Below are 24,344 nucleotides of genomic sequence, written 5' to 3'. Positions count from 1 at the left end.
AGACCCTGGATCATGTAATACCGAAGCATCCCTATGGTAGACAAAAATAATACCTGTGATCATGACATCTGAGGCCACTACATCTGGTCTGGCCAGAAAAGCATAAAATCTAGTTGGAGCGCCGGATGGCTGGCCTCTGCCTGGCTAACCCCCTCTACTTGGCCTCCACCTCTAGGATGACCCCTACCAGCTTGTCTCCCACCTCTGTGCGGTCGGGTGGCTGGTGCTACAATCATGGGCTGATGACCTGCTATACTACTTTGCCCTCAAGTTTGGGGCAGGTCCTCTTAATATGACCCGAATCTCCACACTCATAACAACCTCTCGGTATCATTGACTTTTGACCCGAAGTCTGACCCTGATAGCCTGAATACCCACTAGAAGAACCATAAATGGCTGGTGGGCGGTATAAACTCTCTAGCATGGCACTAAAATAGGCACTAGAAGAACCTTGATGAACTGGTAGGCGGTAAGAACTCTCTGGCATAGCGCAAAAATAGGGTCGTGGTGGAGCACCCCGAGGAGGTGGTGGTGGTGCTGGATTTATGGGCCTGCTGGGCTGACCCCTCCCAAAATGACCTCTACCCCTAGCTGGGGAACCTATAAACTCTCCAGAGAATCGGGTCCTCTTGTCCTGCTGCATCTTCTCTCTACCCCTCTAGCAATATCCCTCAATCCTCCGTGTAATCTCTACCACTAGCTGATAATCGGTCCCCATCTCAACCTCTCGGGCCATGCTAGCCCGAGTACCATGGTGCAACCCTGCAACAAATTTCTGCACTCTCTCTATGTCTGTAGGACGTATCATAAGTGCATGGTGAGACAACTCAGAAAATCTCGCCTCATAACTAGTCACAGACAACTGACCCTGCTCAAGCTGCTCAAACTGACACCGCAACTCCTCCCTCTGAGAGGGTGGAATATACTTGTCCAATAGAGGCCGTGTAAACTGATCCCAAGTCATGGGAGGATAACCTACTGGTCTTCCAAGAAGGTAAGACTGCCACTGCCCTCTAACTGGAAAGTGGTGAAATATACTCCATAGGACTCTAATATCCTCATGTTGTGCAGTCTATCCCTGCACCGATCAATAAAGTCCTGGGGGTCCTCATGCCGCTCACTACCGAAGATATGTAGCCTAGTCCATCTATCTAGTAGCTTATGCGGATCACCGTCCGCAGCTGGTCTAGGGTCAGGTACTGCAGCGGTAACTGGCTGGGCACCGCCTGCGAGTAGTGTACCTAGAGTCTGATATACGACAGCTGCGTGCCTAGAAGCCTGAGCAATAGGGGTTTGTGCTCCCCCTCCTGCCTGAGATGTGGCTGGGTCTGCTGGAAATAAACCAGCATGAGTCATAGCGTCCATGAACCACAACATACGACCCATGACCTCCTGAATGCCCGGTCCTATCATGAAGTCTCGGGCTAGCTCTGGAATAGGCACCTCGCCCTGCTCCTCGATAATGGGATCCTCTACTGGATCCGCTGATGGTGCTACTAGGGTAGATTTGGGATACCCTCATCCGCTACCTCGGGCCGGTGCCCTCCCCCGGCCTTTGCCTCGGCCTCTAGCAATGGGGGTAGCAGCTCCTCCCAGGTCTGGAACGTTCGTCGTACGCATCCTCACCATCTGTGAGAGAATAGAAGAAGGAAATTTATTATAGTATCAATTGCACGATAGGAGATGAATAAAGAGTAGTTTCCTAACACCCTATAGCCTCTCAAAGATAAGTACATACGTCTTCGTACCGATCCGCAAGACTCTATTAGGTTTGCCCATAAATTGTGAGACCTACATGAACCTAGTGCTCTGATACCATGTTGTCAAGACCCAAATTCCATGTTAGGCCGTGATGACGCCCAACACCGTTGTTAGGCAAGACAACACTAATCAACTAGTGAATTCTCGTTTAAATAATTAGTACGTGGTAACTTCTTATTGATAAAAAAATTTAGGGGTTTAAAATTTAAGCACAACTAAATGGAAGCAATAAATACGAATTGAAATCATGAAAGCTAATCAAAAATCATAAGTCTACTAATATGCGTGCCAAGACCTAGTGTCACAAGTATGTCGGCAATCTAGTAGAATATACAAAATCATACAATCCTACTGTCTAGAAAAGAATAGACAGGAAAATAAAGATACAAGAGAGACTCCAGCTACTGCAGAACGGCTCAAAAGGGCAGCTTACCGGGAAGTCTCAAGCTGTAAGTCAAATCTACGTGCCAGACCGATGGACAGATGCACCTGTCTCAAAGCCTGTACAATCAAGTACAGAAGTGTAGCGCGAGTATATAAAAGTATGTACCCAGTAAGTATCTTATCTAACCTCGAAGAAGTAGTGACGAGGAGTCGACTTTGACACTTATTAGGGCCAACAATATACTAATATGAAGTTCAAGTTGTAAATCATAATGTGTGTAGATAACAACAAGCTTAAAACAAGAATAATAACTGGAAAATCCTTCCATCATGTCTAAGAATTTAAGAACCTTCTTTATTTAAAAACAAGTAAACTTTCAAGCAGCAAATTATATAAACTATTAGATTCCAGTTCTATTACCATACACAAATACCACTGAGGATGTTCGGCCCGATCCAACATAAAAGTAAAATGTGTACTGCCGAGGGACGAACGACGCGAACCATAGATGCATCTATTCACCCCGCTCGTAAATCATACATGCGATGTGGTAAAAAACATAACTCCGCTCGTGAATCATATGTGCACGCAGTCAAACATAATTTTATCATTTATACCATAACCCTTCCTTGATTATTTTTTAAAAAATGAAGACAATTCAACTTGAAGTCTTTAAATCCTTGGATTTTCCTCAGTTTAATTCCTTTCATAATAATTAACACATATAATTAAATAATAGTGTCCACAAAGCATGGTGTAAACTTAAAACTACCCGGACATAACAAAAATAATAGTTACATATGGACTCTCGTCGATTCGTGCGTGCATAGCCCCCACAATTAATCACATTTTAATTAAGTTCACCTATGGGGAAATTTTCCTCTTACAAGGTTAGAAAAGAGACTTACCTCGTTTCGAGCCTATCAAGAATGCGCTCAAACCCTCAAACCGGAGCCGAACAATCTGAAACTATTCAAATAGTGTAAAAACCAATCATTATAGGCTCAAAAGTTCATATTCTAACTGTTAAAGTGATTATCCAACCTCAAAGGCAAGGTTCCTAAAATTCACCCCGGGCCCACGTGCCCAGATTCCAGAAATTTTCGAAGGAAGTTGTTACCCATAACCTAAGGAACATAAATATATGATTATCACTAAGTTTCAGGGTCGATTTTGTGGTAAAAATCTCATTCTTGTCAAACCCTAGGTTTTTCATCTAACCTCGTGATTTTTACAATTTATACATGTTAATCTACCCAAAATCTAAGTACTTAACTCACATATGGTGGAAATTACTTACCTCCAAAATCTAGATGAAAATCCATCTCAAGAAGCTCCAAAATCACCCAACAATGGAATGAAAATGAGTTAAAAAGTTCCCAAGTCCCGTATTAAATGAAGTGGACTGCCTCCAGCTTTTCCACACCTGCGGTCACCGGGCCGCATCTACGCCCCCGCTTCTGCATACAAGGGTCCGCTTCTGCGGAAGTGGGATGGGTTGGCTGGCATCGTACCTGCGGATGGGTCCCGTTTTTGTGGAAAGGGAGTCGCTTCTGCAGCGCTTGGGCTGCCCTTCCTTGGCCGCTTCTACAGCGTTTGGCTCGCACTTGTGGTTGACCAACTGCAGGTGCGGTTATGACAGAAGATGGAGCTTCAGCTCTTGCTCAAAATTTTCAACTTAGTCCGAGCCTCGTTCGATTGACGCTTGGGGCCCCCGGGGCCCCTCCCGATATAACGGACTCGCTCGAACCCTCGGAACGCCCGAAATAACATTAAATCTAGGAATCACACCCTAAAACCAATTGAATCAAACTTATGAACTTCAAGTTCTTCAATTTACTTCCAATGCGCCGAAACGTACTTATACTAATCAGAATGACACCAAATTTTGCATGCAAGTCTTAAACGACATTAAGGAACTATTCCCGGTCTCAAAATTCCGTTTGGACCTCGATATCACCAAAACCTCCTGCAAACCAAATTTACAGAATTTTTGAAAACCTTCAAGAACCAACTTTCACTATTATGCGCCAAAATGCTCCCGGGTCATCCAAAACCCACTCCGAACATGCGCCCAAGTCAAAAATTATCATACAAACCTGTTGGAACCGTCAAATCTCGATTTCGCGATCGTTTACTCAAATTATTGACCGAAGTCAAACTTGGTTTTTAAGCCAACCTTAAGGAACCAAGTGTTCCGATTTCAACCCAAACTCTTTTAAATCCTGAACCAACTATTCCCGCAAGTCATAAATTAGTAAAAACAAGTACGGAAAGTCTTATTTAGGGGAAGATGGTTCTTAAAAGCAAAACGACCGGTCGGATCGTTAAAGAAAAAAGCCATCAAAATGGCCTATCGGATAGAAAATAATGACTAATTAGCCTAACCCTCTTTCAAATTAAATTTTTAATAAATATTCTCAATCTTTCTTCCTCATTTTTCACCAATTTTCCTTTATTTTTCACCTTCTTCTTTATTTTTAACCTTTTTCCTTCAGCTCTGCGTTTGCATTTCCTCTGGAAAAAATTCTCCCTCTCTTGTTTTCTTTGAAATAATTTATTCTCTTTCTTGTTTTAGTGTTCTTTCATGTCTTACATATATTGTTGAAAGAATACAAACTTAAATCTTCTTATTAAACCCAATACCTAGTAGAGAATAAAGTTGAATCTCTTGAACCCTATTTAATGTAATTTGGAATTAAAGAATGTAATTTCTGGCCAATTGATTTTTTATTTCTGAAATTTTATTTGAGATGATTTTTAAGAAATACAATAGTATATGCCTTTATTTATATTTTTACTGTGCTACAATGTGAATATAATTAAGGACTTATCAATGGAGTCTAGCATAAATTACAATCACAATTAAACCTAAAATTAACACAGTACATTAGATATTATTTTTTCCAAAACTCCTAGAATTAATCAATCATTCGAGCATAATGAGTAAACTATATTAAAAAAATTGTACAAACCATAAGTTAATATAGTTATATAGACGTACCTTTAAAAGTCCAACGTAGGGTTAAATAGCCCTACGTTTAGGCGATACCAGATAGTTTAAATAGGTAACTGACAAAAAAGTGATAGTTTAGGCGAGTTTTATACTGAGTTAAATAGCCACGTGTTGTGCTACATAGCACGTTTTTGGATAATTAGGACCGTGTACTAGACGCACCTCTAAGAATGCAATGAAGGGGTTTTAATATGAAGGGAAATATAGTTTAGGGGAGTTTTGAGGACACCGAATAGTTTAAGTAGAAAAGTGACAAAAAATGATAGTTTTGAGGAATTTTAGGGTATTAACTCTTTTCTAAAGTAAGAATTTTATAGTATGAAGGGGTTTTAACATTTTAGGGTATTAAGTCCATTTTAATAATTTTAAAACTCTCTACTAATGTTCAAAACTATTTTATCTTTTTATTATCTTTGAATTAAAAAAAGTAAAGAGTTTTTTCGAAATAATTTGTTTACATTTTTAAAAAAATATTTCACGTTATACCAATTTTTTCTTTGGGAAAATGTATAAGTACCCCCCTGACCTATACCCGAAATTCCAACTACATACTTTTTTTTTGCGGGAATACTATTACCCTCCTAAACATATTTTAAATGGAATTATTTGCACCTTTAACATTGACGTGACAGAGTGTGTGTATTTCACTCTCCTTTAGAAGAAAGAAAAAACGATTTTTCAGATTATTTTTTATTCTTTTTTACCATTTTTTCTTACTTTTTTTTTCCTTTTCCTTTGTCTTTTTTCTTTTACTTTTTTCGTTTCTTCTCTAATTCCGGCGGATATTCATTCACCGGCGACTTTGTCTAACCGTTTTTCTTCCGTTTTTTTCTTTTCACACAAAAATTAAACTCTCAAAAAGATCTATTCATAAGCAAAGAAAAATACACTCAGATTTTGGGGAAAAACTTCATCATCGGAAAACCTTTCCACACCGGAAAAAAATAATGTATTGAAATTTTAGCTGGAAAAAGTTTTCTCAGCTTACATTCGTTTTTATTTCTTTTGCTCTTCCTCCCACACATAAATTACACTTTCAAAAAATTATATATATATATATATATATATATATATATATATATATATATATATATATATATATATATATATATATATATAAAACAAAACACACTTAAATCGGGATAAAAATCTGTCGCCGGAAAAAATGTTTCGCCAAAAAAATGGTGTTTGTGAAATTCTGACGACCACCATTTTATGCCGCCGCTGACCAAAACAAAAAAATGAAATAACAAAATAAAAATGAGAATAATAAGAAATAAAAAAAAAGGATAAGAAAAAGAAGAAAGAATAAAAAAAGTACTAAAAATACATGTGGGGACGCGTGTAGCTTACCACTTGCCAAGAGTTTGGTTGTCACCGTTAAGGATGCAAATAATTATATTTAAAATAAGTTTATGAGGATAATATGATTCCCGCAAAGAAAAAATGTGTAGTTGGGAATTCGGGTATAGGTCAGGGGGGTACTTATGCATTTTCCCTTTTTCTTTATATATACTCTGTGTTACACTTAAAAGTCGCTGTAGAAACTATAAATTAAAAACCAATTTATCTCTTGTTGAGTTTGAAAAAAAAAACCTTTCATATAATCTAATGATTCAAAACTAATACTCTTCAACAAAAAAAATATTATATCCTTACAATATTGGCTTGACTACAGCTAAATGAAGGGGTTTCAACTTATACCCTTCAATTCCTTAAATGTGCTAAATTGAAATTAATGATAACAATTGTATAGCCAAAGTTTTATTATTTGTTTGATGTCCATTTATGCAAATTGACTCTTCAAACAAATATTCTTCAAGAAGAAAAAAGAAATAACTTTTTTTTTTAATATTGACTGATTTTGTGATTTTTCTTTCTCCAGCATGTATGTTTACTTTATTATATATGTAAGTAAACTTTTATTTGGTTTTGTAAACTCTTTTTGTTATTTAGATAAACATAGACGTGTAGCCTATATATTAAATTTATTTTAAAAGAATTTCATCTTATTCAAATCTAGCTACAGTGTTTCAAAGAACTATACTTATAGGATTTTAAATGTGAAAGAGTTTTATAGCTATATGAAGTCTTTTTTTTTTTTGCTAGAGGTGAAGTAGTATTTAAATAATTAGAAAAAATAACAAAAATTCCTAACATGATTGCATATGATCATTAACCGAATTAAGTATGATAACATGATTAAAAAAAGATAAATTTTATTTTTAATTTAAATTTAAATTTTAGAACTTTATCTAGAAATTCAAAATTATCTTTTAATTCAAATTCCATATATATTAAAACTAAAATAGTCAAATATAGATATTAACATTTATTAGCTTGTCACTTGGCTTAACCATAATGTCAATTATATATGATAACTTTCTTGCTTTAATATATGCTAGTATTAGTACCCGCACGGATGCGCGGACATTAATCATGTCAAACATTTAAGTTATTTGGATTGTATGTAAATAATCTTAAAATTTACACTTTTTCATGAGTAAATATAGATAATCATTTGATATTAACTACATGAAAACAATTAACCATATCTTCTATTTTTCTTTTTTGATATCATTCTTGCCGGTGTCATTGGATCCTAAAAATAGTCAGGAAGCAAAATAATAACTCATATTTATGGCAAAACAATCAAATGTTGAGACAATGAATGACTCTTTGGATAAGACTTAACTCTTTTACTACTACTTGAACTCTTATTTGGTGTGTTGATATCTCTTAAAAAATATTTCTTTCTTAAAATTTCAGTTTCTAAAACATTATTTTTCAATAATAATTATTTTTATAATAATGTAATTGAAAATATTATTCTTAATTCAAAACTCATTTTAGTTGGCTATCTAAAAATATAAAAAATTCTTTAGCTAGTGAGTTTTTTTATTCCGTTTTGATATTTGACATTAACCATGTTAAATATCTGAGTTATTTGAATTATATGTAAATAACTTTAACATTTAAACCTTCTAAATAATTATAGATAATCGTCAGATATTAATTACGAAATACTACATGAAAAAAGACTAACATTTTCTCAATTCTCGTAGTGATAATTTTATTTTTGCACTATTCTCATAGGTGTCATTGGAACCTAAAAATAGCCACAAAGTAAAATAATAACTCATATTTATGGCAAAGCACAAAGGTTGACACGATATAAACGATTCTTTAATTACGACGTGACTCTTATACTACGACTTGAACTCTTATTTGGTACGATATTATCTTTGAAAAATATTTCTATTTTGAAGTTTCAATTTCTAAAACTTTATATATATATATATATATATATATATATATATATATATATATATATATATATATATATATATATATATATTATAATAATTATTATTTTTATAATGATGCAAGTGAAGATATTATCCTTAATTTAAAATTCACTTTAATTGGCTATCTAAATATTTCAGTATGACTCCATTTTAAGTTTATCGATATCTCTAACTCCAGAATTTGAATTTTTAATACCTTATATATACAAAAAATTTGTTCTTTGAATCATTAAATATTAAATTAGTTGATTATTATTATAAAATATTGCATATATTATCTTAAAATTGTCAAGTAGTTTATTTTTTTACACCATACCTGGTTTAACCTCAATGCAAACAACTTAAATTGCATTTCAATTCAAATTCGAATATCATATCAGTTTGTTAGTAATAGTGATTTTTTAAAAACAACATATAATGTGAATTAAAAAAAATATATTCTAAGATATCCTTATCTTATAATCTATATATTTGAGTTGGAAAAAAAAATATTTGAAATCGATGAGATTAACTTTCAAATTTTTTATACTCAATAAAGATGAAACATAAGAAGAAATTTGTTGTCATTTTTTATTTCTAGATTTTAGATCTTTCTAACATTTTTTTTAATATTTATTTTCTTTTATCTTATTTTTTTATGTCATTATTTCTTTTGTTACAAAAAATTAATTTATTTCACTATAAAAGGATGAATTTTAATAAAAATTATCTACATATGAAATTTAATTATATTTTTAGTCTTTGGTTGAAATTATTTCATAATTTTCCTTTTGGCTTTATCTAATCAACCTAAATAGGTGCTCACCCGACCACTTAAATTAAAACAAATGATGTGTAATTTATATATAATCTGTATATAATATATGTATAATCGTGTATTGTCGGTATATCATCTATTTATATTATCTATAAAAGTAAACAATAAATATGGTCGGATATTATGTAAATATTCCATAAGATTTTGGTTTTTTGAGTTTATGCATGATATAACTTCTATTATAATAATTTTAAAACTCTCTACTAATGTTCAAAAATATCTTATCTTTTTATTATCTTTGAAGTACAAAAACTAAAGAGTTTTTTCGAAATAATTTGTTTACATTTAAAAAATAATTCACGTCATACCAATTTTTTCTTTATATATACTCTTTGTTACAATTAAAAGTCGCTATAGAAACTATCAATTAGAAACTAATTTCTCTCTTGTTGAGTTTGAAAAAAAAAACCTTTCACATAATCTAATGATTCAAAACTTATATTCTTCAACGAAAAAAATATTATACCCTTGCAATATTGGCTTGACTACAGCTAAATGAAGGGGTTTCAACTTATACCCTTCAATTTGAAATTAATGATAGCAATTGTATAGCCAAAGTTTTGTTATTTGTTTGATGTCCATTTATGCAAATTGACTCTACAAACAAATATTCTTCGAGAAGAAAAAAATATAATTTTTTTTAATATTGACTGATTTTGTGAGGTTTCTTTCTCCACCATGTATGTTTACTTTATTATATATGTAAGTAAGCTTTTATTTGGTTTTGTAAACTCTTTTTTGTTATTTGGATAAACATAGACGTGTACCCTATATATTATATTTATTTTAAAAGAAATTCATTTTATTCAAATATAGCTACAGTGTTTCAAACAACTATACTTATAAGATTTTAAATGTGAAAGAGTTTTATAGTTATATGGATAGTTTTTTTTGTTGCTAGAGGCGAAGTAGAATTTAAATAATTAGAAAAAATAACAAAAGTTCCTAACATGATTGAATATGATCATTAACCGAATTAAGTATGATAATATGATAAAAAAACATAAATTTTATTTTTAATTTAAATTTAAATTCTAAAAATTTATCTATAAATTCAAAATTATCTTTTAATTCAAATTCTATGTGTGTGTATGTCTATATATATATATATATATATTTGTATTTAACTAAAATAGTCAAATATAGAATAAAGTTACCATATACTATTGACATTTATTAGCTTGCCACTTGGCTTAATCATAATGTCAATTATATATAGTAACTTTCTTGCTTTAATATATATATATATATATATATATATATATATATATATATATATATATATATATATATATATAGATATAGAATTTATAATAAACTAAATTTCATACTTTGCAGCATTTATTCTCATCCGTATCGTGAAACTAATTCAGTAGACTATCATATCAAAGTGCCTCAGAAAAACTGCATATCATGTTTGATGAATATTTATCTGTTTCATAATTGGGATGAAAGCCATTGGTCTGATGAATGTTTAATTTGGTTTCTCTTTCAAGGGGTGAATGGTCAAGGATTCATTGCGCAAGACATCACTTTTCGAAACATTGCTGGAGCTCAGATGCAACAGGCAGTAGCTTTAAGAGCAACTGCTAATTCATGCACCTTCTATAGGTGTAAATTCGATAATTTTCAGGACACCCTATACGCATACTTTGGCAAGCAGTTATAAAGGGAGTGTACAATTTTGGGCACCATTGATGTTAGGGAAAATGCATAAGTACTCCTTGAACTATATTTGAAGTTCCAGCGACACACTTTAGCTTTACGGGGGTCCTTTTACCCCCCAATCTATTTTAAAGTATAATAAACACCACCCTAAGTGCTGAAGTGGCACGTGAGTATGCACACTCTCTTAATTAAGGGCAAGTGAAAGTTACAAAAATAATGTTAAAATTGATTAACAGGTACAAGTATAATCTTTTGATTGGACATTACACAACCAATTACATTTAATTAATTAGTCTCCTTCGTCTTAAAACCTCTTCTCGCACGCACAAGGGGAGACGTCGTTTCAACGGCGAAATGCCGTAGCGAATATCCAACCCAACGCAAAATCAACCCAGAAATCAAAAGCAGATATGCTTAATAACAGAAACAAAGCTACAACTAGAGGGAGCAACGAGCATGATTCCGTAAAGAACTTATGACCAATCAAAACGGTCAACAACAATGGAGTTTCGCCGGAGCAAGGATCTTAATCAGAGTTTCGTTCTCAAGCTCGTCTGACAATATCAAACAAGTATTATATAAAACCCATCAAAAACTCAATTCACCGGAGAATAAAGATATCGTCGTACATGACAAGTCATGCACAGAGAGAGGGACATCTATCGTTTAACAAGCTTTGGCCATTGAAATTAAAAATGATTGAGAAATTAGGAAAGAGAAAAAAAAAGGATTTTAATAAAAGAACAAGAAAAAAATGGATTTAGTGCTAAAAAGCATGTGAAGCGCTTGTAATACACTCAACTGGTTATCTATGACACGTCAGCACTTATTGATATTTCTTATACTTTAAAATAGTTTAAGAAAGTAATAGAACTTCTGTAAAGATTAAGTGTGTCACTGGAACTTTGAGTATAGTTCAGAGGGGTACTTATGCATATTCCCTTAATTTTATTTGTGGCGATACAGCTGTGGTATTCCAAAATTATTTAATTGAAGAACGTATGCCACTTCCTGGCCAATATATTACCATCACACACAACAGAAAAATGATGAGAAAGAAACAACATGACTCATGTTGCAAAATTGCACGTTACAATTAGCAACTCCCGATGCGGCTAATGTGACTATGTATTTAGGGCGGCCATGGGGTGACTTTTCAAGTACTGTGATTATGCAAAGTAACATAGACCTATTGATAAATACAAAAGGGTGGATAGAATAGATAAAGCCCCTAGTTCACCCATTCTATATGGAATTCAAAATTAGAGGACCTGGTGCAAGCACAACGGAACGTGTAAAGTGGACGCGTGTCACTAGTGATTCTAAGGTCGCATCAAGTTTCACTGTCAGAAATTTTATCCAAGGTGATAAATGGATACTCTCCACAGTCCCACATTACTTAGATCTGCTATGAATGTAGTGGCGGATCTAGAATTTTAGGTTCGCGAGTGCTTAACTTTTTTTAACGTTAAGTTACTATTAATCCCACCATATAAGTATGCAACTATTTAAATAAAATGAAAAAAAATTGATTTGAAAACCAATGATATTAATATAATAGACGCTGTGAATCTAAAGCAAATTTTCTTTTTAAGAAGAAGATAAAACAAAGTCAAAGTCAGAAGCAAAAGAATAAAAGTAGTATTGGCTCAAAAAAGTCGCTAGTGAAAACCGAAAAGAACAAAAAGAGTACCTCATAATTGGGGGAAAAGAAAATGCTTGATAATATAAGAAAAAATTGAGGGAAAAATGCTTGCTTGGCTTTTATAGCGCTCCAGCACCAGTTAAAAACCAAAGCACCCACAAGGCTCTTTGTTACCTAGGTGCTTACTGTTTTATTATATCCTTTTCTTAAATTCTATATATAAGAGCCCGGATATAAGAATTTTTTTATATTTTTTTGAAAAAAATTCATTTTCTTTCGAAATCAGCGTTTGGTCATAAAATTTCCAATTTTCACTTGAAAATGCATTTTGAAATTTTTCGAAAATTTTAAAAACTCCAAAAAGTTATTTTTCAAACTTTTCACTCAGATTTTCATTTTTTTTTTTGGGAATTTTACAATTCTTATGTCCAAATTCACACTAACTATGCACACTCCGAGTCGAGGTTAATGGATGCTCGAGCACCCAATTTTTGTATGTAAATCCACCCTGTATGAATGCAAATGATAATGTAATCCACAATTTCTGCTAGTTATAGCAATATAGTATTTGTTAGTAGTATTAATATGGCTTGCAATTTATTCTCTCAGCAAAATATGTAGTAAATTGTTAAAGTCTCATGTTTTTCATATCGTTCTGAAATTCACAAAAAGAAAAAATACTGATTGTAGAATTTGTCTCTCCAGCCACCGGCCATTGTCTTTGCAATTTTTCCTTTCTTTTTCTTGCTAATTGGAACTTCTTAAAGACATTTGTTATTTTCCTGTGTGATTTGAATAGTGTCTTTGTAATACATGAGCCGAGAATATATGTCATTCATCAGAAATAATGATACATCAAGCTACAATCTTGAATTTTTAAAATCTCCATAATCGACTTATAAATTTCAGTTTCCAGTCGAGCAAATTAGCATTATTTATGTATTTTTGTATTCCTTGACTTCTGTGTTTACTTGTCGTTGCTTTCGTTCTGGCCTTCTGTTTACAATTCTCAATTTTAATTTTGTATCTTTGTAATTTGGCTTCGGTTTTCTAATTGGTGTGCTTGCTGCTGCCCTTCTTTTATTTATCCTAAGTCGAGGGCCTTCTGGAAACAGCATCTCTGCCTTCTTGAAGGTAGGGGTAAGATTTGCGTATATTTACCCTTTCCAAACCCAACTTGTGAAATTACACTGGATTTTTTGTTGTTGTACATATTTTTGTTTTAATCATTCAGTATCCACAACGCCGATTATTTGGATTAGCACGGTGTAAGGCTCATTAAAGGAAAACGCTCCCTACTAGGAATTTCTTCATTCTTAGGCTTGAATCCAAAACATCTGGCTAAGAATGGAGGATATCGCATCCCTTGGTTCTTTAACGTAGACATGCCAATTACTAACTACAAAATTTAGTGTGCAATCCTTGGAAACTTAATTATTGTGACAATTAATGAGCAAAGCATAAGCTTCAAACATATTATCAAATACCATAATTTGGTGCTAATATAACAAAAGTACAAATTATATGTCTTAACACTGACAAACATGGGCAAAGCTACACTCTGTCAAGGGATCAATTGCCCATCCTTCGTCGGAAAATTATATTGCGTATATATATATTAGGTTTTAGAGGTATATGATATATATTGAACACTCTGTCTGGATCTGTTTTACTTCTTTCAAGTTTGAACATCTTAGGAGAAATTCTTCACTTCGCCACTACTAACAAAATATAATTATCAATTGAAACAATTAAAGTTGACAATGATAGTCTCTACAAAGATGCTTCAGGATTTGCTTAGTACAGTTATATAAAGGCCAAATACATATCTGGCCCCTTAAACTTGTCATTATTTTTCATTTAGACACCTCACAATACATGTTTTACACATTTTTTCGGTGCTTGGAGGGCCCGTATTTTTTCATTTCTCTCTTCTTCTTCTCTCTTTCTAGCCAGAACTCTATATTTTTCGATCAAAAAATCAAGCTCACTTGTTTCTTCTGTAACGACCCGACCGGTCGTTTTGAGCTCTAGCGCATCGTTCAACAGTCTGAGGCCATGAGCAGCTTTATTTCAGGTATTATGACTACTACGCGTGGTCGGAATTGAACTTCGGGAAGTTCAGAGTTAATTTGGAAAGAAAATTCTCATTTCAGAAGCTTTAAATCGAAAGAGTTAGCTAAGAACGGATTTTTGAGTAAACAACCTCGGAATCAGAATTCTAAGGTTTCAGCAGGTTCGTATGATGATTTCGGACTTAGGCGTATGTCCGGGTCAGGTTTTGGAAGACCCGGGAATGTTTCGGCGCCTATTGTGGAAGTTAGCATTTTGAAGGAATTTCATAAGTTTGGGTTGAAGTGCATTTCGGTGTAATCGATGTCCGTTTGGGATTCCCAGTCTGGGAGTAGCTCCGTATGGTAATTTTGGAATTGGGAGCGCGATCGGAAGTGAATTCGGAGGTCCGTGGGTCATTTGGCTAAAGATAGAAATTTGAAGGTTTTTGAGAAGTTTGACCGGAAGTGAACTTTTTGATATCGGGGTCGGAATCCGATTCCGAAAGTTGGAGCAGGTCCGTAATGTCGAATGTGACTTGCGTGCAAAATTTGAGGTCAATCGGACGTGATTTGATAGGTTTAAACATTGGAAGTAGAAGTTTGAAATTCTAAAGTTCGTAAAGCTTGGATTGGAGGTCGATTCGTGGTTTTAACGTCATTTGATGTGATTTGAGGCCTAGAGTGAGTCCGTAATTTGTTTTGGGACTGGTTTGTATGATTGGTTGGGGTCCCGGGGGCTTCGGGTGGATTTTGAATGGTTAACGGATCAAATTTGGAATTTGAAGAAGGGCTGAAGCAGCTGGTATCTGGTGTGACCGCACCTGCGAGGTTTTGGCCGCAGGTGCGGAGCCGCAGAAGCGGCCTAATAGTCGCAGATGCGGATTTGGCAAAAGAGAGCTGGGACCGCAGATGCGGTCGTTTGGCCGCAGAAGCGGAACCGCATCTGCGGGACTAGAAGCGGAAAAGGGGAGCCTGGGGAAAAACCGCAGAAGCGGTGGATTGGCTCGCACCTTCGGAATCGCAGAAGCAGTAAGGTGACCGCAGGTGCGGAAAATGCTGGAGGCAGAGAGATGTTTTAAAAATCAGGATTTGGCCATTTTCTCTCATATTTTCTTGGCTTGGGCGTTTTTTGGGAGAGCTTCAAGTGAGATTTTCATCATCAACGATAAGGTAAGCTAATCCCATCTATCTTGAGTTAAATACCTCGATTATGTATGGATTTTAGCATGTAAATTGGTAGAAATTTGGAGTTTTTAGTAGAAAGACCTAGAATTTATATTCTTGAAATTTAACCACGATTTTGGGTATGGAACTAAGAGAAAATTATATATTTGAGTTCGTGAGGCTATGGGTAAACTTATTCTTCGAAATTTTTTGGAAATCTGGGCACGTGGGCCCAGGGCGTTTCCGTCAACTTTTCGATCGGGGTTAGGAATTGTTATAAATTGGATTGTAATGAATAATTGAGTATATATTAATGGATTGATATCATTATTGGCTAGCTTTGGAGCTTTGTTCATCGGTTCGAGTCTTCGGAAGAATTTGGAATGCCGGTTATGGATCTTCGGAGCGAGGTGAGTCTCCTTTCTAACCTTGTAAGAGGGAATTGTCCCCATAGGTGAATTAATTGGTTATGTGCTCCTATTTGTTGGGGGCTACGTACGCACAAGGTGACGAGAGTCCGTGCGTAGCTACTATTATGTTATTGTCCGGGGTAGTCTAGGGCCCAAAAGCATGCTATACTTGGATTAATCGTAAACTTATTGACATCTTGAATTGCGTAAATCACATTGAATTAGTAAATGAATTTCTAAAAGGATTAAACTTCATTTTCTTAAAATGTTAAAAGAGGATTGACTTTTATTTGGATAAATGTTCCCCGCTAAATCCTTAATTGGCTGTTTGAGCATGTATTTCTATGTATACCTGCGTCGCATGTATGATTTGCGAGCAGGGTATTTGTTTATTTTATGTTGACCGCGTCGCAAGATAGTTTGCGAGTGGGGTAATAGATGCATCTATGGTTCGAGCCGTTCGACCCTCGGCAGTGTACAATTTACATTTCTGTTGGAGCGGGCCGTCGACCTCGACATGATTTTCGCATGCTTGTATTACTTGCCTTGAAACTTATTGAAGTTGTTATTGCCTCTTTCCGGCTTAAGAATATTTGTATAAATGATGAAAAGGAATTTGGAAATTTCCTATAAAAGAAAGAATTTTTCTACTTGCTTCACGCTATTGAATAAAAATCATGTTTATAAAAATTCACGATTTAATATATTATTGAGATAATAATATTGGACCACTAGTAAGTGTCGAAGTTGATCTCTCGTCTCTACTTCTTCGAGATTAGACGGGATACTCATTGGGTACACGTTGTTTTCGTACTCATACTACACTTCTGTGCATTTTTGTTGCACAGGTACATGCATCTCTAGTTGCCTAGTGAGCGTAGCAACATGGTTGATACAAAGACCTAGGTGAGCTGTATTTTCCGAGACGACCCGCAGCCAACAGAGTCTCTTTCAGATTACTGTATTTACTTTCTGTCTAATCTACATTTCGGACAGCTGTTGTATTATATTGCTTCCTAGAAATAGCTCATGCACTTGTGACACCGGGTTCTGGGATAATCACGGGATTTTATTTCAGTAGTTAAATTTTGTAAAGACATCCTCATTTATTTAGTTGAGATTGTTATTTATTATTTATTTGTTTAAAGGAAATTATTTCAAAATTATTAAATAAAAAATGAGAATTTAATTAATATTTTCGCAGTGGCTTGCCTGACAGTGGTGTCCGGTGCCATCACGACCCTAGTGGATTTTGGCTCGTGACATCTTCAGAAATCACAACTGGACGAGTTGCCAACTCGCTATCTCGCTTCTTCCAATGCACAACAAGGCAAAGTTCATGAATAACATAAAAATAAGTAGTAAAATTTTTTGTTTCTAACAACCATGGATTTTACACCTTTCAACTCCAGATAATTTATTACTCTCCTTTCATATTGAATCAGTACCACTATTTTTATTCTTTGATTTTGGGTCCAATAACAAAAATATAATAACCTCACCGACGATAATCTTTTTCGCTGGAATTTTAACTTTACCCATAACTTGAGCTCCGAAAATATCATCATCCTTAATTCAAAATTCAAAGTAGTCCATAGGGTGTTTAAGGGGATATGAATATGCTCATCTCAAACAAGGTGTAGTTGGGTGCTAACACATTGACATATCGGTCCCTGTTATCCTCCAGTTGTGGATTTTATAGATGGGTTTTCCCTCACCGGGTTCCGTCGTCTGCGGTGGACTGAGCCGGAGGTTTTCCGGCAGATATCACAAGCATTGAAACACCCGCGAATTTTCAGCAAAGCAAATCAGTTTTTTTTAAGTTGATATGTCCTAAACTGAAATGATGCCAAAATGGGTATAAAATACATTTTTACGGTTTAAAAAAAAAGTTATATTTTTACATAATATTATACTGCATTTTACTTTAACAATAAATCAGTCGTTAAAGTTAAAAACATTATTATAATGCATTTTATTAAAATTTTAATTTTTAATGTTTACTAACTTTGTCTGCATTTTCAGGTTTGCACCAGGCTATTTACTTTGCTATTAGTTCCACCCTTTTATATATGGGTCCCACAATTTCCCCGTGCACAACTTTCTTAAATACAAACGAGTTTTAACAGTAAAAAAAAATATTGATCCAGGTATCTACTTATTTCTTTGTTTTTATTTTACTATTTTGTTATGTTTTGTTTCTTATTTGTTATTGCAACAATACTTTTTTATTTCTCATGTTTTAGATTTTTGATTTCCCGGAAATATTTCTCCATTCTCTAGTTGTGAAATGAGGTCCATCAGTAGAATTATTGGCCAAGTGAGGTGTGCTAATTACTTAAATAGTCATCTAACAAGATATAAGAACAAAACAATAAAAATACTGTCGTATTTTTTTGTAACAATATAATCAATAATATGATACCCATTATTCTAGAAAATAACTCTAGCTTGAGACTACCTAATTATGCTTTGTTTGATAGTATTGTGCATTTTTAGTGGGTGTTTGGACATAAGAATTATAAAATTCCAAAAAAGTTAAAAAGAAATTCATGCGAAAATGATATTTGAAAATTAGAGTTGTGTTTGGACATAAATTAATTTTGGGCTATTTTTGAATTTTTGTGAGTGATTTGAGTAAAAATTTTGAAAATAGCTTTTTTGCAATTTTTCGATTTTTCGAAATATTTCAAAATTCATCTTCAAATGAAAATAAGAATTTTATAGATAAATATTGATTTCGAAAAAAGTAAAATTTTTTCTAGAAAATATTGATTTGAATAAAACGCTGCAGCTTTCTAGAATTTTAATACATTAAGTTTACGGAACACTTCGAATTAAATAATGATATGATTTCTCCTGTAATTGCTAACTTTTAAGGACCATTTGAACTTGCTCGCTAGTTACAAGTCACTAATCACTTAAAAAATAATATTCTGGATATTACAATTATAAATCATTACTATTTTTCATAGGTAAGCATGCTGATTTTTTCGAAAATTTTTTCACTTCTTTTTCGAAATAAGAGTTGCCATAAATTTTTCAATTTTCACTTGAACATGAATTTTGGAATTTTTCAAAAATTTGAAAAACTCCAAAAAGTTGTTTTTCAAAATTCACTTAGATCACTCATAAAACTTTTAAAATAACCCAAAAAATTATACTCATGTTCAAACACAATTCTAATTTTCAAATACTATTTTCACTAAAAAAAATTTAGACTTTTTATTTTTGGAATTTTACAATTCTTATGTCCAAACGCCCACAAAGTAATAGTAATACCAAAATAAATTAGGGTATTACTTTTTTAATATATTTTTAATATTAAATATGTTTCCATATATATATATATATATATATATATATATATATTTAATATTTAATATATATGGTTAATCAACATTTTTTTTACTGTTAAAATTCCTTTGTGTTTAAGAAAGTTGTGCACCAAATTCTAGGGAAAATTGTGGGACCCATGTATAAAAGGTTGGAATTAAGAGCAAAGGAAAATAGCCTGGTGCAAACCTGCAAATGCAGACAAAGTTAGAAAAACATTGTATAATACAACATTTTATATTAAAAATTAATTTATTTAATAAAATGCAGTATAATACTGCATTTAACTTTAACGACTAAGTTTCTATTAAAGTAAAATGCAGTATTATACTGCATTTTATGTAGAAATGTAACTTTTTTTTAACTGTAAAAACGTATTTTATACCAATTTTTGCATCATTTCAGTTTCGGACTCGTCATTTTCTTATTGGTTTGATTTGCCAAGTCCAAAGACTCTCAAGAGAGTGAGCATCACGCACCTTTGTTGGTTTGGAATTGTTAAATTTGTGTTGGATAGACACAATTCAAGACTGTAGAATCAAAGTATGGTTCTTTTGGACCTAAAGAAGAAAAATATGTGAAAAGAAAATATAATGACCAAAATATATATAACATCTTTTTAAAAGACGCTATATATATAATATAGATCGTCTTCTTCCTTCCGCCAAAACAGAATCATCGTAACCCCTCCCCCCCCCCCCAATTATAAAATTTCATCGGTCCACCCGTCCATTTTTAATAAAAAAAAAACTTGAGTGGAGCCCACCCGTCCCACAAAAAGTAAAGATTCTCAGTCCCACGTGCTAACTAAGGCGTTATCTCGAACATTGTTGCTTGTTTTGGCTCCAAATCACAAAATCGTCAACTTTCTAAAAACCTTAAATCGAGGTATTCCGACTTAGTTTTGGTTAAAACTTGTATAAAAAATGCATATTAGTTGTTTATTTATGTGCTCTATGTTATTTTGTTTTGCGATTTAACTAATTTGTTGTTTTTTATCTGGACTATAGTATTAGTGTGCTAAAATAGTTCGTAAAATAGAGAAATTATCATTAATTGTTTAAAAAATATTAATTAGTTACTTTTTACTGCGGTATATGTATTTTCGTAACTAATTTGTGATTAAATTGATTTGTTGTTTTTATCGGTTTAGATTATTTATTTACTAAAAGACTAGTAAACTAGATAAATTGTTACTTTAGTTCCCTGTAGTGGTATCTTGTGGCCTAATGTAGTGCTCGTATTTGTAATGTAGTGACTTTTTAGCGTAATAAAACATAGTGCCCTTTAGCGTAGTATCCTTGTAGTTATAAAAATTAATTATTTAAGTATCTCTTATTCTAAAAAATACGTCAAAACACTGATAGGTCAAACACAAACTATCTCCAATTATAGTCAACAAACGTAAGAACCTAAGAATTCATGATACATTGGTGCTACTGGGCCTCAAATATTGTGTCCGGAACCAAAATGTGAATATTTAATAATTAAATCTTGTATAGTTATAAAAATTAATTATTTAATTTTATTATAGTAAACAATAAGTCAGTAACAAACAAACATATAAAATAATAAAACTAATATATACAATAATAAACTAACATATAAAATAACAGACCTGTTGAGTGATAAATCGGAAAAATTTTCTCATCATAAACATAAGAATTCAGGATACATTGGTGGTACTGGGTCTCAAATATTGTGTTCGGACCCAAAAATGTGAATATTTAATAATTAAATCCTGTATAGTAAAAAATAGGTGAATAACTAACAACCATATAAAATAATAAAACAAACATATAAAATAATAAAACTAACATATAAAATAATAAAACCAACATATTAATGTAACATATAAAATATAAAATTATAATATTGAAAATGTATCAACCTAATTAACAATATAGTAAAAATATCAAATAAAATTTAATATTCAAGGTATTGAAATATATTTAAGCAATGGAAAAGAAAAATAATGTAATCAATTTTGTTCAATTTACAGTAGTCGTCATGGAGATTCCGCCTTTGCATCCCGGACCTGCCTCCCTAGAGCTACTATTGCTACAGGCTGAGCATAGATTTTCCTAGTTCCTACATATGGGAGGGGCAGTTACTGGCCCAGACTTTACGTTCTAGGAGAGTATACGATATGTGGGACTTTCTTACGACCTGCCAGCTTCATCCCTGTATAGTCAGACGCCCGGAGGATACGGGTTTCTATAAGATCATTGAGATCGCCGGCTGCAGCTAGATGGGTCGTTAATCACGGCTTTGATAGAGCGGTGGCAACCAGAGACGCACACATTCCATTTACCCATTGGCGAGGCCACTATCACGCTGCAGGACGTGGAGTTTCTATATGGGCTGCTGGTTGATGGACTTCATGTTGCTTTGCCGCATTCCATGAGAGATTATACGGGAAATCAGTACTTGGCGATGTCGCAGCGGCTCACCGATTTTCGGGCAGAGGATGAGGGTGCATTGGTTGGGGCTAGTCGTCTTGCGTTGACGCCCGTCCAGCTGCATTTGGAGGCCATGAATGCTGACATTACTCATGATACATCGGATCTTCATATTAACCGGTACACGCGGTTGCTGCTGCTACTTATGTTTGGAGACGTATTGTTCCCGAACACTTCAGGAAACTTAGTCAGCTTGAGATTTCTTCATCATCTTGAGCGGCTAGATGATTTACAACAGTACAACTGGGGTGTTGCTATTCTTGGTTACCTGTATATGCATATGTGTCGGACATGCATGGGAACCCAGCGAGACGTTGCATGATTTATGTCACTGCTGCAGGTAAAAACATAGTCAAATACTCTCTTCATTATAACATACATCATAAAAATATACCTTAAATTTTACGTCTGAATTGTATATTAGGTTTGGGCCTGGGAGCATTTCCTGTAATTTCAGCTACCTCTACCACCCATAGCTCAGGATGTACCACCTCCACTGTTTCTCCTTTTAGCTAGGAGGTGGGTTGATAGGCGGGGATACAGACGCGAGTATGAGGCTCGACATAATCTTCCCTATTATAAGGATTTGTTGGATTTGCTGGAGGCCACACAACTAATTATATACTTGAGTTTACTTGGCTTGGATTTCTATATGTTGCGTATTCTCACAGTTCCTATTTTTACGTAATAGTTCATTTGGAGGCCATACAGCGACGAGCTAATATTTGGTTTGTCCGATTATTGCTTGACCAGACAACTTATCTGGAGCTCTTCCGTTCCGTTGATGTGTCTCGATATTGTCGAGCATCATGCCACCGAGTGAGTCTTTCGCCAGTTTGGTCGACTGCAGCTTGTACCTCCATCGCCCACTTGGCTTAGGATACATTACCAGTGGGATGATCGTTTGAAGGTTGACCAGGCATATGAGGCATGTCTAGAGTTGCAGATCGAGACTTAGGACCAGCGGCATGACCTGATTCCGCCACCCCCTCCACCCAATCTTATGGATGGTGAGCATGCGTATATGGGCTAGCACCGGAACTACCCGACTTTTCATTGGAAATCCAGTTCATCGCACTAGCAGTCAGTTCATTCCATACGCCGGGAGGCATGAGGCGCTTGTATGTTATTTGGTATACTTAGCTATAACGTTAACATTACCGTTTTGCAATTAATATTTTACATATTGTGTAGGTTATTGGCCTACATCTGTTCCACCAGTTGAGGTTGCAGATGTAGCTTCATACTAGCGAGGGAGCGACCGCTTTGCACGACTATGGATGGCAGGTTACAGATTTGGCTGCCCAAACATTGCAGCAAGCCTAGGATGATGAGCGTTTAGGACACAAAGCTGATTATATGGCGCCAGAGCAGTACCATCGTGGGCCAACAGCGCAGCCTGAACGTGATCGACGTGGCAGGGGTGTGCCACCAGGTAGGGGTGTCCTACAAGGTAGAGGGGTCGGCGAGGACGTGGTCCCAAACAAGGGGGCCTTGAGGCACCTGTTGAGGATGTTGGAGTTGATCAGCCGGGTGACCACCCTGATCCTAGTGATATCCCGTCATTTAGCCTGGGGCTTACTCCAGGGACTTCGTAGGTGACCCCGTCAGCTCTATTGTCGATCGCGGGCATGACTTTTACCTCACATGACTGGGATGCGTATTTTCTTGAACCTCCAGAGGCATCGACGATTGTTGATGCTCGTCCGGTACGAGATATGGATAGTGGGCGCCGACTTAGTTATGGCTCACCGCCGAGGGATTCTGAGGATCTTCTTAAGGATTTGGTTACTTTGTATTACTATTACTTATATTTTGTGTTTATCTCATTGATTAGTCATAAATATCTAAAGCATATTTTTTTTGAAGCCATCATCCTCGCCCGTCGCGGAGGCCACTAAGTGCGACACTGACATGCCTGAGATGCATGGTTATATTCAGGAGCCTGATGAGACCATGGTAAGATATTATATTTAGGACCCCTAAGTTACTAATATATATTTTATAACTAACTTATTCTGTAGGTTACTGCGGCACTGATGGTCCCTTCTACCGAGCCTTCCAGCCTTACTGACAATCATACTGCAGCTCATCCTCCGATAAAGAGGCGTCATGATGAGGATGATTCTGATAGTGTAGCTGGGCATGATGGGATGCGCCTGAGGCCAGCGGCTACTTTAAAGCATAAAGGTTGTGGGACACATTGATTTTTTTTATTTTATGTACATATGACTCAGTAAATAATAGCAACTTTATCTACGGTTTAGCATTATATGTGCATTATGTTTTTATTTCTTCGTTTCTTTGTTATTTTAATA

The 24,344-nt window shown here is 34.5% G+C and overlaps 1 protein-coding gene across 1 annotated transcript; it reads left to right on the top strand.

The window, feature by feature from the left end:
* Positions 1–1,462: 1,462 nt before the first annotated feature.
* Positions 1,463–22,348, top strand: LOC138884068 (protein MAIN-LIKE 1-like). Its single transcript, XM_070164808.1, has 2 exons — positions 1,463–1,501; positions 21,812–22,348. Exons 1-2 carry the CDS (start codon positions 1,463–1,465, stop codon positions 22,346–22,348), a joined length of 576 nt encoding a protein of 191 aa, XP_070020909.1.
* Positions 22,349–24,344: the final 1,996 nt, after the last annotated feature.

The sequence above is a fragment of the Nicotiana sylvestris genome, chromosome 12 (assembly GCF_000393655.2).
Source record: "Nicotiana sylvestris chromosome 12, ASM39365v2, whole genome shotgun sequence".
Taxonomy (NCBI): domain Eukaryota; kingdom Viridiplantae; phylum Streptophyta; class Magnoliopsida; order Solanales; family Solanaceae; genus Nicotiana; species Nicotiana sylvestris.
This window is presented reverse-complemented; position numbering and strand designations above follow the sequence as displayed.

Coding starts and splice junctions, on each gene's coding strand:
- LOC138884068 (XM_070164808.1), top strand. CDS start 1,463: ATGGGATCCTCTACTGGATCCGCTGATGGTGCTACTAGG. Junction 1,502..21,811: donor CCGCTGATGGTGCTACTAGG/GTAGATTTGGGA, acceptor CGCCGGCTGCAG/CTAGATGGGTCGTTAATCAC.